The sequence below is a fragment of the Globicephala melas genome, chromosome 14 (genome assembly GCF_963455315.2).
Source record: "Globicephala melas chromosome 14, mGloMel1.2, whole genome shotgun sequence".
Lineage (NCBI taxonomy): Eukaryota > Metazoa > Chordata > Mammalia > Artiodactyla > Delphinidae > Globicephala > Globicephala melas.
In genome coordinates, this window is record NC_083327.1 from 62,111,277 (window position 1) to 62,127,100 (window position 15,824).

The 15,824-nt window shown below is 39.7% G+C and overlaps 1 protein-coding gene across 2 annotated transcripts in view; it reads right to left on the reverse strand.

Moving 5' to 3' along the window:
• MAP3K5 (mitogen-activated protein kinase kinase kinase 5) overlaps positions 1-15,824 on the reverse strand; it is a 218,375-nt gene that overhangs the window by 59,875 nt on the left and 142,676 nt on the right. For both annotated transcript variants that reach the window (XM_030853368.3, XM_060283713.1), the window contains exons 12-14: positions 10,557-10,606; positions 7,908-8,003; positions 4,202-4,283 (exon numbers count right to left, since the gene is read on the reverse strand). In XM_030853368.3, coding sequence (XP_030709228.1) covers positions 4,202-4,283; positions 7,908-8,003; positions 10,557-10,606 — 228 coding nt within the window. The remainder of the gene's footprint in view (positions 1-4,201; positions 4,284-7,907; positions 8,004-10,556; positions 10,607-15,824) is intronic.

Consider the following 15,824-nt stretch of genomic DNA (forward strand, 5'->3'; position numbering starts at 1 on the left):
GGGGTGAGGGACTAGAGAAAATGCTGGGGGTGAGGCTGGAGCAGAAGTTGCTCTGAGGTGTCTGGCTTGGGTAACAGTGTAGATGCCCTTGTTCTTAGTGAAGCTATGAAAGGCTGGGAGAACAAAAACAGGGACCACAGCTGATAAGTGTTAGAACTCTTACAGTTAACTGTAATTCATTGTTCAGTGATTTCAATATAAATTTATTAATACATTAAACTATTTAAGATATGGGTTCATAACCCTTCCATTTCAAAAGACAGCCTTGAATCAAAAAACATGGCCTTGAATCAAAAGAAGTTGTTTCTCTTTCTGTTTAAAAACAGAAAAGTCCACTGAAAGTGGTATTGAGCTATATTTAAAAGACCTGGTACAGTTTATACTAACCTTGAAAATTATAAAAAATGTGAGCTAGGAAAGGACATTTAAGATCTTCTTGTTCAACTCTCATGTAAGGAATGATATCATCTTAACCCAGCAGGAGTAGGGATTTTGTCCAAAGTTATAAAACTGGCTACTGGCAAAGTTAGAGCCAGAACCCAAGACCACTGACCCCAGCACAAGGATCTTATCAGAGCAGAGTCTAATATGATCAGTTGGAGGAGGGGTCTGACCATGACCCGAAGGAGGCTGAATCCCTCCCACAACTATAATGCTTCAAAGAAACCTTGGTTTTTTAAATCAAAAAGAAAAGTAAATCTTAACTTGGGCTTAGAATAAGAAGTTTTTCAAACACCAGGAAGTCTAAGGATTAGCTTCAAATTTGTGGTTTATGGAACCACATTAATAGTTAATGTTTGCCAAATGCTGATGCCACCCCAAGTGAAGTTAAAAACTTTTTAAAAGCATCTGATCTTTCCAACATTTTAATTTTGTTTTGGGCCAAGGTACCCAAAGGCTTCAGGAATAATTGGCACATGTATTGAAACAATTTTAATTCTATCTCAAATGAAGGTAAAGACCAGAAAATAATTATTCTGCATATAAATCTCCAAAGGAATCCTTCTTGTTTATACTATGAAGAATGGGAAGAGGAGGAATTATTTTTGCTACGTCATTGATGGGCTGAAGTTTGAGTTCAGTTTGTGGTAATGAAATTAAGGAATTCATTTTAATCAAATATTTAGAATACTGAAAAAATAATGTTAGTCGAGAATGTTGAAAATAGCTAAGAAATGTGATCAAGGGTATAATGGAGTTATCATAAGTTATGTAAAAATATAAGTTAAGGTTATTTAATAACTCATATTGTATAGGTGTTCTGGCTACAAAGGGACATTCCGTGAGAGGGAGAGCCAAGATGGATTTCATCATCTTCACAGCCCAGCACATCACCGTATCCATTCATTAATGTTATGCTAACAGAACACCCAAGACTACAACATCAGCAATGTCACTAGTGGCAAAATGGCAAACTAAGCCAAAATATTACTTCAATACTTAAAACAGGTACTCTTGAATTCACTGTATAGACTATACAGTCCACTGGGAATACTGCAGAAGTCATTCTATGTCATAGACTTTAAATTATTCTGATAGAATGCAAAGGACAGAAGTACACGAGTGTTTTTCTAACATTAAAAGGATAATGGGACTTCCCTGGTGGCGCAGTGGTTAAGTCTCTGTGCTCCCAGTGCAGGGGGCCCGGGTTCGATCCCTGGTCAGGGAACTAGATCCCACATGCATGCCGTAACTGACAGTTCATATGCCACAACTAAGGAGCCCGCAAGCCTCAACTAAGACCTGACACAACCAAATAAAAATAAATAAATAATTTTTTTTTTTTTTTTTTTTTAAGGAATAGTATACCTGTGCTTTCTTGAGAAGTATGAGTTAGGAGCACTTTGATGAATCGGAGAGCACTGGTATGAGATGGTTTTTGTAAGGTCAGTAGACCTACTAAAACTCTCTGGATATTCCTAGGAAGAAACCTGAGCACTTTCCTCCATCTTTGGCTGGTGAGTGTTCTCAGCGTTTGCAGGAGAACTGTCTGATCAAGAAGGGTGTCTTACAAAATCCACCCCATTTAGTACCACTGCACACAGATCAGGAGACCTTGACCCTGGATCTTCTTGACAGCTCTCTGAACAGTGATCTACCTACCCCTTTTACATTATAGGAGACTGAGTCAGGAAAATCAGCTGGCCAGATTCACCACAAATTCTAAGGCAATTAAAGCCATGTTCTGCAATGCATAGGGTTAAATGAGTTTCTAAAGCAGAGTCTCTCAACTGTTGATTCAATCAATTATGAAGACCAAGCTTGTCTAACATGGCTACCATAGCCTGTCTGCGCTATGTGTATTTTGGGTAAGATGGATTTAGTTTTTCAAAGAAGGGTATGAAATAAAGGATAGCTATCACTGTTACTGCTTTTGTAAACCCAGCAATTTATGATATTGTAAAGTAACTTTATGGATTTTCAAATCTATCCACTTGCTAATTTATTACTAATGGAACTGTTTCATTTTCATTTTCTTTGTTAACTTTTACCCTGGCCGTTGCTATGTATCAAGTGATTCTAAATTTAACCCAAATAAAAACAGAGATAATGAGGTGCAGTCAAAAGAGCACTGATGTAGAAACCAAGAGATCTAGTTCCTACCCACAATCACTTAAATAAGAAAATATAACAGTGCAAAATATAAAGCATAGCAAATAAGAAGTATTGTCTATAGTACTTCTGCAGACAGCAAGCTAGTGCGTGGGGAAGATTTCTTTTTTCCTAATTAGGCCTATCATCTTTTTATAACTTAAAGGAAAGAGGCTTAGGCTTAGCCAGGAATATCAAAAGCTACACAACTGCTAGAGAAGTATAGAACTTAACTACAGGCAGAATTAACAATTGGTTATTATATTTAAATTTCCCTCGACTGTTACCCTACTACTTCAACGCTTACCTAAAACTTCTAGCCTACGAGATGACATTATCCAAGTGATCTAATACACTAGGTATACCAGTCAGGTTGGTGTTCTAGTTTCTTCAATTTCAGTTTGACATTAGAAATGTAATTTTCATATTGCTTGGATTCAGAAGTCGGTCCCAAGTCATACACTGGGAAAGGCTTGGAGGAAACAGAGGCCCACTACCACGCCTGGAGAAGCGTCAACCTTCAGACACTGAAGATGCTCTAGTGCGAGAGTCAGCTCTCTTGAAAGTCCCCAGCACTGTCCTCACTGTGGTGGCAGCCTGTGCTATACACAGCAGAAAGACATGATGGAGAAAATGGACACAGTCGAAAAATAGGTGTCTGCAGTGTACTGTATCTAGGAGGCACAAGGAAAAGCACTGCGGTCAGAGCAACAGCACTGGGGTGATTGTTATCACCTCCTCTCTCTTTTTTTGGGGGGAGGGTACGTGGGCCTCTCACCGCTGTGGCCTCTCCCACCGCGGAGCACAGCCTCCGGACGCACAGGCTCAGCGGCCATGGCTCACGGGCCCAGCCGCTCCGCGGCATGTGGGATCTTCCTGGACTGGGGCACGAACCCGCGTTCCCTGCATCGGCAGGCGGACTCTCAACCACTGCGCCACCAGGGAAGCCCTCATCTCCTCTCTTTATTCTGTTAATCTTACATTGTTTCAGGTTCTCTGCTTAAGCATACAAATGAGGACCACGAATGCTTCTAACATTCAGAATTTTCACTGAATTTTGCTTGTCTGAATTGCAACATAACTCAGAGAAGAAAAAAAAAATGTGTAAGGGCACTGTGACTCTTGCATTGAGGGCTATCAGCACCCTCAAAGGTAAAGCATAGTTACTCACATCAGAGTAAGACACAAAAAACTCAGTATTCCTGACTAAGAGTTCTCCAATGTTTGCTTTTTAGCCCTTTTTAACCAAAGGAATTCTAGAAGCTGCTTTTAAACATTAAGGGAAAGTTTACAGACTCTGGCTGAGCTCTCTACCCTTTGTCACTACTCACGAAGCACGCGCACGCGCGCGCGCGCGCACGCACGCACGCACGCACACACACACACGCACGCACGCACACACGCACACACACACACACGCGCGCACACACACACACACACACACACACACACACACACACACACACACACACACACACACACACACACACACACACACACACACACACACACACACACCCTTTCCCTCAGTAAAGCTTTAAATAGTTCATTCTAAAAAATTAGCCACAGAGAAATTTAGTAAAATGAACTCAGAAACCAAAGTCATTACCTCCAGGGAGTCACCTTCACAATCTCCTTCCTCTGTATTTCTCCCCTTCTCTTCAGTAATGGTGTTCACCATTTCAAAAAACCTGCAGTGAAAATTGGTATGTGGTCACTCGTAATACATAAGATATTACATATAAGCAAGCACGTTTCAAAGTGACTTCAGAGCAAAACAAATGGGACCTAGAAGAGTCAGGCAATAAACAAAATATCAGCATCAGTGCGAAAAATATGATTTTTCATATTTTTGGTAGGATTTGCCGGAAATTTCTGACCTAATGCCTCAAGTAATAGTAACATGATATGTTACAGAATTAGAACAGTAAGGCTAGACAAGGTCACAGAAATGTTAAGAATGTGGACTTGAATATCATACCAAGGTTGCTAGTATTTGTGTGATTTGGGGCAAGTTTCTCCACCTCTCTGAGCCTCGTTCTTTAATTATAAATGGGGAATATGAGTACCTATCTTACAGGTTGTTGTGAAGATGACTTGAGGTAATACTTGTAAAGTGCTCAGCACAGGGCACTCATTAAATATTAGCTATTATTGTTTTGCTGCTGTTAATATTACTATTTTTAATGGGACATAACAAAAATACCCAGATTCTGGAATAGTGTCTCTAAATTCTGAGCTGACTCTGCGACACAGTGTTGGCCACTACATTTGATCTCAGTTACTGAATCTTCTGCCTGAGCACCTCAGTGTCATACATGTGGGGTCCCATATATACAGTCTGCAAAATACTGATGGAATCAGGAACGGCTAGCTTGTATGTTTGTGACAGAAGCCACCTTTCTGTTGGTGACAAACATTTTCTTCAGGAACTATTCTTGTAAAGTTCCTTTTTTTTTTTTTCTTCCTAGAGGTCATTTCAGAGCTCCCCCCCAAAATTATGGTAAGAAACAGATTTCCCTCTGCAACGCTAGCTGTGTCTATCCATTCAGAAGGGATGCTAATGGTTTCTAGCCCAGAGGTGGAGTAAGGGAGGCACTGTGAACAGAACTGATGATCTCACAGGCAGGTGATGCTGTGCACTGCCAGCCCAAGGGAAGAGCAGGTTACTGTGTGACAAGAAAAGTCTCCCTAACACAACTCAGAACGTTTATGCTATCTCTGTACCTATGAGATAATAGAAAATAAATATTGGTCTCTGCCCCCCAGGTTCTGGCCCAGAACTCCTAAAACCCTTGTAAGTGATAAGAACACTACGAGCATCTCCTGTGTTCTAATATTTGTCTAAGACCCCATCTCTAACATAGGGCTCCTAAAACCTTCGTAAATTCCTAAGTGATACAGAACCAGGAGCATCTTTTGTTCTAACGAAGCGACTCTGGGTGGACTCCTGGATGGGGCTGGTCAAGACCAAGCCACGATCAGAAGCTTGGACTTTTCAGCTTCACTCCCCCACCTTCCTCCAGAGAGGGGAGAGGGGCTGGAAATAGAGTTAATAATTGTTCATGCTTACATGAGGAAGCCTCCATAAAATCCCAATAGTAGCGGGTTCAGAGAGCTTCTGGGTTGGTGGACATACCCATACAGGGAGGGTGATGCACCCCAACTCCACAGGGACAGAAGCTCCTGCACTGGGGACCCTCCCAGACCTCACCTTAGACATCGCTTCATCTGGCTGTTCATCTGTCTCATGTCCTTTAATAAACTGGTAAATGTAAGTAAGTGTTTCCCTGAGTTCTGTGAGCCTCTCTAGCAAATTAATCGAACCCAAGAAGGGGGTCGCTGGAACCTCTGATCTATAGCTGGTATATCTAAAGCACAGGTGATAATCTGGGCTTGTGACTGGTATCTGAAGTCAGGGGAAGAGACGGTCTATGGGACTGAGCCTTTAACCTGTGGGATCTCACTCTATCTCCAGGTAGACTGAGTTCAATTGTAGGTGTCACAGAGAATTGCTTGTTGTGGGGTAAAACCTCCACACATCTGGGGACCAGAAATGTCAGAAATAAAGTGTTTTGTGTGAGGAATAAAGGAGACACGAAGGAAAGAAACACAGTAGGGAAGAACTGGGTTTTTTTCCTACACAGGAAGGAAAAAACCTTTTCTTATACAGTACCTCTTATCATCCATCCATCCATCCAACAAATACTCATCAAGTTTCCACTAGGATAAAAAACTGTTCTGGCCTTTGGGAATATGACAATGAACAAAATAGACAAAGTCCATTATGGAGTTGGAAGCCTCTCTATGGAGTCTGCGTGTGATGCCTAGTTCCTCACTCTTCCTTTCTCTATATATACATTCTTTGGAGGTTAAAGACAAGACAAGAAAATCCCAAACCTGATCAGAATGATGGTATGCTCCGATGAAGATTACATATCCTGATGAGTTACAGACAAAAGCAAGTTCAACCAAAAGGAAGAACATGAAAGACCTAAACAAATTCTAGGTTTAAAGATAGACTTTGAGATGTGAGGTAAAGATTTCCATCAGCTACTCACACAAAAATTTTCAACACCAACTTTTCTAAATAGAATATAACACTTCTAGTGGGGTGGGAGTACAGTGTAATTTTTAGATGCTTGGATTCTGGAGTAACATGTGCCCGGTTCAAATCCCGGGTTTTATGCTTTTTGGCTATATATGATTATAGGTAGTTAAACTCTCCAAGACTCTACTTTTTTTTTTTTTTTTACTCTTTTCAACAAAAATATTAATATTACCTACCTAATAAATTTTATTTGAAGATTAAAATAGATATGAGGTCTGAGGTCATTACTCCATAAATCTTAGCTATAATTATCACTGAAACAAATGAAGAGCCTTGAGAATTCAAGTGTAAGTAGAAAAGTCGACCATACACGTGCTAGGAATTCTTTCTTATTTCCAAGTCATTTTACTACACATTTTACAATAATAAAGATAAAACTTTAGCTAAGAATCTTAAATTAAACATACATATTTTTAGTACCAAGATTAAAATGATTGACTGTATATTGGAGCTAGCATATCAATCATTTATAATGGGGTCAAACAGTGATTATTTGAAAGAACCACCCCAGCAAAATCTTAAGTCCAAGCTGGCTTTTACCTGCACGTTGGTGTCTAAATTGTCACGCACTTCTATAGGTCCCCACAATTAGTCACTGTGTTCTAAGGGACCAGGAAGTACTTAGTCATTAGCCCAAGACAAATATACCCAGGGAGGTTAACCCAAATATACAATGCAGTCCATGTATTTTTGGATTATCTTTTATGGGTGTAGATTACATCACTGGCTCTTAGCTCAAGTTGTTCCTCCACCTAAAAATCCAATATAATTCGTCGAGGGTCGGGCTCAGGCACTTTCTAGAGCCCACCAGTTGATTCTAATATGAACCAGAGTTAGGAGCCACTGTTGCAGACGATGGTGAGATTATTCGAAAGAATTCAAGAATGAAAATTTTGGTAATCACATAATACATGACCACTTTAAAAATGAGTCATAATACTTGGCAACTAACTGGTAAATTTGGTTAATGTTTTGTCTAAGGAAAAATAAATTACGACTAAGAAAAAGGTTCATTTATTAAAGAAAGTTCCCCAAATTCTCAGTTAAACATGCCACATGATTATAAGATATCAGTGCAAATGAAATATTTATATAAGCACATGGCCATGAATTCTTTACAGGAGCTACATGTTCATTCATTAATTAAAAATAATGATCAGGTAAGAACAGTCTTTTTCACACATAAACAGTGACTAATACGTACTTTTTACAATGAAGTTCTGTACAGAAATAGATTTGGAAATCATCAGAATTGTGAAGCACATAAAGAAAACAGCATCGTTCTTCAAATTTAGAAACACTGAAACAAACAAAGAATTATTCACAGTAATCTCAATACTTCCATGTACTGTAATGAAAAACAAATACTTTTCATATTCAGTCCCAATTATGATATCAGTGTGGTTTATACCAAAATGTTATAAATAGCACTTTAAAAAGTGACATTCCCTGTACCACAACACTAAAATTATTTAATATTCTGAGCATTATCCTCCTGCTTGTATCGGCAGATAATGTTGCTCTGGGGTGTTGTAGGCACACAAGCCATGTGTCCTACAACTTAGCATGGGGAAGGGGTCTTGCCTGCTGTAGCACTAAACTGTGTGCTTGAAAGAAAAGCGTAAATATCAACTGGCTTACTGACCTTGGTGATTCTGGTTCCGTAAGATGTGTCGAACAATAAAATGCTTCCGAAGTAGGAAGGCAATGTGTGGAGGCAGGTAAAGCACCTCATTATTGTAGAGATTATAAAGGAGTGAAGAAATATGAAACAGCAGTTGGTTTGGACTCAGCAAGTCCTTTACTTTACAGAAACTGAAACAATTTTGAGTTTACCAGTCAGGCCACGCTCTTTTTTTTGGTGTGTGTGTGTGTGGTACGCGGGCCTCTCACTGTTGTGGCCTCTCCCGTTGCGGAGCACAGGCTCCGGACGCGCAGGCTCAGCGGCCATGGCTCACAGGCCCAGCCGCTCCGCAGCATGTGGGATCTTCCCGGACCGGGGCACGAACCCATGTCCCCTGCATCGGCAGGCGGACTCTCAACAACTGCGCCACCAGGGAAGTCCCCAGGCCATGCTCTTTTATGCCAAGGGTTGGCAACTATTTTCTGTAACAGGTCACAGAGTAAATATATCAAGCTTTGTAGGCCACACTACTCAGTTTTGCTGTTGGAGCAGCCTTAGGCAATACATAAATGAATGAACATGGCTGAGTTCCAATAAAACTTCATTTACAAAAACAGGCAGCGGGCCATATTTGGCCTGTGGGCTATAGTTCTCCAATCCCTATTTTATGCCTCTGCATCTGCTGTTCCTTCCATTTGGAATGCACATCATTTTTGACTTTTTAAAGAAATTCTATTTACCATTTAAGGCCCACCTTAGAGCTTACCCTCTCTCCCTTCACTACTTCTACCTGAAACAGAAAGACTTCCTCTTGTCCCTCTGGTCTTTGAACATACATCTGTTAATCTCACACTGTACTATCATTAGTTGTTAAATGTGTGCTGCTCTGCTGGGCTGTGAGTGCTTCAAGAGCAGAGTTCATGTCTTAGTCCTTTGTGTATCCTTAGCAGAACAGGACTCAACATTTGACAGATAGCTGCTGCTCAATAAATGCCCATTGGCCGAGCTGAACAAGTCCTAAGCTGATGCAAGACAAACTGCTGACAGCTGGATTTTCTTCTATAGTTTGTCTTCTATTTATAGAGGAGGAAGTCAAGAAAAGTTAGCTCTCTTTGAAGTCACACACTGGAACTCAAGTTTCTCAACATATAAACCAACAGTAGCTGCATATAATCATTCCATGCTGATAAAGTGAAATTTATGTTTACCATACTTTCCTAGATGGATGGCTTAAAAAGGCAGCAGTAAGTAATGAGTGTCTTGCTAATGACTGGTCTTAAAAATTAAATATTAAGAGAGTAATGCTTTATTTGAGAAGGCATGGATTGGAAAGATATATATTGAGTCAGTCTGGCCTGTTTCTGTTCACATCATTCATGAGGTAACAGGTGTTTTTACCAGGCAAACTCCAATTATCAGTGACCCAGACGACTCTGCCAGTTCATATGCTCCAACAAAACCAATTACTATTATGCCCAAAGCAACAGAGTATTGCATAACTGGCACACAGAAATCTGATTTTTCTCATTTCTGTTTATATGGGGCACACAGTAGTAAACACAACTAATTTGGTTTGAAATTTGCAAGAGCTGGTGTCTCATAAACTTCTGTAGAACAAGTATGTAAACATTTAACCAGTGGCTCTTGATTCTGAAATAAATCTCATTTCTAAACCCCAGGAATTGGCATTAGGATGGCAATGCCAGAACTGAAGGGAGCCACTGTAACCTCAAGAACACTTCATTAACGGTGACCTCAGGAAAAGTTGTAGAAAAATGAATTCCCATAATCTCACCATATTAATATTAGCTACAGGACACAATCTGGCAGATGGTATGTATGTTTTCAATACATCTAAGGAGAGATTAGTTCCTGGGATACCAAAAGACCAGAAAAACCATCCTCTAACATAAACCCAGCTAGAGAGGACCCCACACAGCTCACTTTTATCCTCACCTTGACTCTGGTCCACAGTTCACATTTATCTCTCTGTCACCACATTTTAAGTAGGTGACAAGTGCAAGTGCAGAGTCAGTTCAAACAGTGAAGGTTTTATTGCAAATTTTTTGTAATGGAGATAAAGAGTCTGAAGAAGGCTGAGCATTTTCACCAACAGAAGGATTCTTGAAGTTCTTTGCCTTTTTAAATCATGACTACAAGTCCTATCCAAGACATTCACACTCTAGAAAAACATCTTCTAAGTAAACGAAATGCACCAAGGAAACTTACCTCACTCCCCTGACAGAAGAAGCACTAAAATTCCACTCATGTATACCTTTCTAGAACACAGGGGAAGAACAACAACAAAGGTTGAGTCATCCAAATGAAAATAACATAACAGTAATTTTGTTTTATTACTTTTAAAAAATATACACAGAGTCATTTTTCCTAGTGCATAATTCTCCACAGACAAACTATCTGGATGGAAACTGCAGTTCATTCTCAAGCCACAAGGGTGATATTTACTCTACTTAATAATTTCTGTACTTCAATAAAACAGCTTCCAAGAGAACCTAGGAGAATTAGTCTTATTAAATTCTAAAACTTGATTTTTAGCAGATTAACATAATAACTGTAGAGCCTGAAATTTTCAAGTAAAAAAACCCAGTGATCAAGGTAATTCAATTATAGTTGAGCGATATTTCTTTTCTGAGAAAGAAAAACATTAATTTGAATAAAATCTCTTCAAGGTTTAAAGATAATTACTTCTGAATTATCTTTAGTTACATTTTCTAACCAAAATGGTGGTTCTATTTCTTTAGAAAATAGTTCAGCAAGTATGTATGTATGTAGACACATGTATACGGTGTCCATCGTTGCTACAATGTGTTGTTACCTAATTTATGCAAAAGTCAATATGCTAATAAAGTTTAAACATAAGACATTTAATTATCATATGATAAACATGGATGATTTACAGGGCCAAGATGAAAAAAAAATGTGGGCATTTATTTCTTGAGTTTATTACTAAATCTGAGTTAAAACTAGTATTAAATTCATATGTATCTAAATTAAATAAATGACAAGCTAGATGGCATTCCCTATAAAAATATTTGTGACAATATACTGAATAGAATTAATAACAAATACTTTTATGGAAATAAAGGAGTTGATACATGTATGGTAGTTAATTCTGTATTGTATTGTTTTGTAGTCAATTCTGATTGCAGTTCAAATACTGTATTGTAGTCAATTTTGATTGCAGTTCAATTCTGTAAATGTAAAACAACCAGGGAAACAAGCTCTTATCCACCCACTTAAAATACTGCCAGAGGCTGAGGTCTTGGCTGGGCTAGTGAAATGGGTAATGAAGCCCATGGCTCTGAGATGGCCCAGAACTCTCCTTTTGGCCAAAGCAACTCAAAAAGCCATCATTTATATCCATAGCACCTAGTTCTTTGCTAGGACCATGCAACTTAAAAATAGATCCTCTCAAATCCAAAGTAGATTTACTAAAAAACTACTTTCAACGCACATCAGTCAGGTCATGGGGATGTGACCTGAATTAACTAACACAGAGCAAATGCTGCTGTGCACGAGGCCCAGAGAGGGCAGAGACCACAGAAAGGTACTCATGGAATGCGGCTTTCTTAACAGGAGTACAGAGGGACTTAAATTAAAATAGCAGCCTGCAGCTTCAGCTGGTAATTTGGAAAGTTGCTTCTAAATCCTGTCGGCCTCAGGTGACCTTCTAAAAATATGTGACCCGAGAGCTGCAGCTGTTACCTGCACGCTCCTTGCACACAATGCCGCCTTATCCTCAGAGCCTGCAACTGAGCTGCTTTCTAAGGCCATCCCCAGGATCAGGAGGTGGGGGTGAGTGCGGAGCGGGCAGGGCAGTGTATAAACCTGCGACGGAACACAGCAACTGACAAACACCTGCAAGACAGCCCTGGTAAAATCTATCCTCCATCAGCCCTGTTCTGGGAACAGCCGAGGAGAGATTTCCCAGATTGACTGGGCTGGTTTTGTAGGAAAGAAGTAGAGCATTTTCAGAATTTTAGGTTCCTGGAAGGTTGTGAGTGCCGCCAGGAAATGTTCCATTTCAGTGGTACAAAGCCCAGGGCCTGAGATGGAGTGATCTGGGAGGAGGAGTCCTCTCTCCCCACCTCCCTTGCCTCTCACCACAGAGAGGCGCTGCTGAGCTATAAAAGCCAACAGGTAAGGTAAAAGTCTTCTGGGTCCGTGTGGGAATCAGGGGAAAAGGGCGGAGCAGAGGCAGAACTGGAGTGATAATCAACCCCAACAAGCCCCAAACCAACACTCAACCTACTCCAGTCAGCACAAGCACCAATTTCTTGAAACTGGTTAGCCTCAGATGCTATGCCCCAGCTAGGGCAAGAATGAAGACAAGGAATTAATACTGAGTTAAGATGGCAGGAATGCCTGTGGCAGACACTGCTGGCTCCCCAGGCGACAGCCATTCCCATCCTTCTTTGCTAAGAAAAAATGAATTTTGTTCAGGTTCAGGTGGCAAGGTTTAGGGACGGTGAAATTGATTCCCTAAATTGGCCATGGTAAGCCCATTTCCCTTGCTGGTGATTGCCTTAGGCATGGACATGTGATGTAACTTTTGGTCCAGGGGAAAGGCCCTAACCTTCTTTGGATGCTGTCCACATGAAGTGATGCTTGGAGTTGCTATTTAAGACCACAAGAGAAAAAACAAGAGCACATAGAGAAGCCAACCAGAATTCTGACACTGTCAAGCCGCTGAAATTACCCCCAGAATGATCCACCTCAGAAGTTCTTGTAATATGGGACAATGTTTCCTTATTACTTAAGCCACTTTTAGTTGGGAATTTTGTAGTTAAAAACTTCCTTGATGGATGAGAGCATCATATCATCAAAATCTAGAATCTGGGATTAATATATTCCCCTAAGAAATTTCCCGGGTCTTCTCTGAGTGGCCACTGGTCGGAGCTGGAGTGAGGGAGGGGAGTCAACACCAAGTCCTCCACTGGGACCCTGCTACCTTGGCCTGACAAGCCACCAGATAGGCCAGGAGTGCTTAGCTTCAACCCTCAAAGGAGGGGAATTCTAAATAACAACGATTTAAAATATCTTGCAAATAACTTCTCTCTTCTTCATTCTAGGTTTTTCTTTCAGGTATTCATGAAGACTTTCTTCAAGCACCAACTTACTTTAAGCGGCAACCAGGGAGAGCTGTTAAAGGACTGGGATTTCAATTAATTTGCCCCTGACCATAGAGTAACTCTCAAAGACTCCCTGAACTCTTGGGACTTGGTATAATGACCTTAAAGTTTTGAAAATTGCAATATAAAGTATATACTAGCTCGTATAACTGTTCATCCCACATTTTAGAATGAAAATACTGAGAGAGGGAGTAGAGAAATAAATATGATAAATGAAAAGCAACACTCTGTTTTTCCACTTTCAGAGGAAAAAAATTAAACATTCCATGACCAAAAAACCACTTCCTGTTTAACAGTAAGACCTATAAAACCTGTTGCTTATCTGTTATTTAATTACAGCCATTACAGTTGCTTTAAACTAATAAAATAATAACAAAGTTATCTTCATTGCTTGTCCTCATTCCAGTTATATCATTTCTATTTTAAAAAACAGAGAAAATGGTAGTGGTAATGAACACATTATGGATAGAACTAGGGTTTGCAAAGAAACTGACAAAAATTTAAAATGGAAACAGATTGATTTAAGAAAGCTTACATTTTTGAACAAGGACTATTTTTAGCACTAAAGGTAATAGGCAGTGGGGACAATGCAAATGTAATATTTCTTGATCAAAAGGTGGTAAAAATGGAAGCAGGACAATTCACAGCCTAAATCTATAAATCTTCTTAATGTACTAATTTATATCCTAATATACTTCTTAGCATAATATAAAAATTGTCTCTACAATTGTCACAAAACATAAGAGAATCAAAACAAGGCTAACTGTACTGAACATAGAACCTCCAGAAAAAGAAAATAATGACAACTGGAAATAGTACTCTTTTTCCAAAAATTTCTGGCTTACTTTCTCTTCTTTTTCTGTCTTCCAAATAACTTCTGGCTCTCCACTCACTCTCAGGGTCTGGCTAATCGCTAATTCCTTTAGCCACATTCTGTTTCCAAGTGTCCTTGGATAACCTTGCTCTTCCCAATCAAGCTTCTGAAAATCTCTCCCAGATAATAACGTTCATGTCTCTAACCTCTCTTGGTTTTGTAGTTTCAAGTGGATGGCTACTCTACTTCTGCTTATGAGAACATGTATGCATATAATTTAAAATAATGTAAATAAGACACTGTGTACTTTAAAACAAGGTTAATGAGATGCATATAGATATATTAGTCATTATCAATTTCATCATGACGGCACCACTCCAAGTGGAGTAGAGACTGGAGGTTCCAAGGACCCCCTCCTTCAGTTCAATTAATTTACCAGAGCCGCTGTCCCCTCCCTGGAGGTCAGGGGTGTGGGGATGAAAGTTCCAATCCTCTAATCACCTGGTTGGTTCCCCTGGCAACCAGACCCCATCCTTAGGTGTTTTCCAAACATCACCTCATTAACATAACAAAAGACACCTCTGTGGCTCTCAGCACCTAAGAAATTCAAGGATTTTAGGAACTCTGTGGCAGAAACAGGGCCTATGATCAAATATATATTTCTTACTATAAATTGCAATATCACAGTTCCCTAATATAACACGAACAACCTCCCAAATGATTGCTGCCATGTCATCTAAGGAGAAGAGCAGGGTTAAATTCTGGGCTTTCAATGTTAGGGTTTGCGTACTGCCGCAATTTTATTACTGTTTTTGTTACTGTTGTTAAAATACACTCGGTATTCATTATATGTCAGGCTCTGTGCAGTAGACTCTACCTACATTATTTTGATTAATTTCACAACTTTTGAGGTGGATATTATTATTCCATTCCACAGATGAGGACACCGCAGCTTGGAGATGCCATGTTGCCCAAGGGATTTGAGCCCAGGTCTGTTGACTCAGACATTTCAAAAAACTGACACTGACATTTTAAAAAACTGCAACCCCATACCCTCAAATAGTCTTCCTAATTGCCTTTTCTGCTTTATTTCCCGCTTTTCACCATTTAATGTGCCTATATCTTTTATTTATTTGTTTATCTTCTGGTTCCCTGAGTAGAAGGTAAACTCCTGGGCAGGAATCTGGCCTATTTTGTATACACTGTTTTCCTCGTGCTTAACACAGAGCCTGGTAGTGCCTGTCACAGACTAAGTGCTCCATAAAGATTTGCTGAGTGCACGGATGATGTTTAAGGAAAATGAGAAGGGTATTTTACAAAGTAATTAAAAAAAACCCACAAAACTACTTTGCCACAAGACTCCTCATTTCTGTGGTTTATCCTATGGACTGGAATCAGCTCTTGAAAAGTTTCTATTTTAAAAAAATAGTAGGATGATTTGTACATGCATTAAAACTGATGAAATATAGAAATGTAAGGATTATCCAAATGATGGTTATGAGTGGAAATGAGAGCATTCAAGATTCTTTT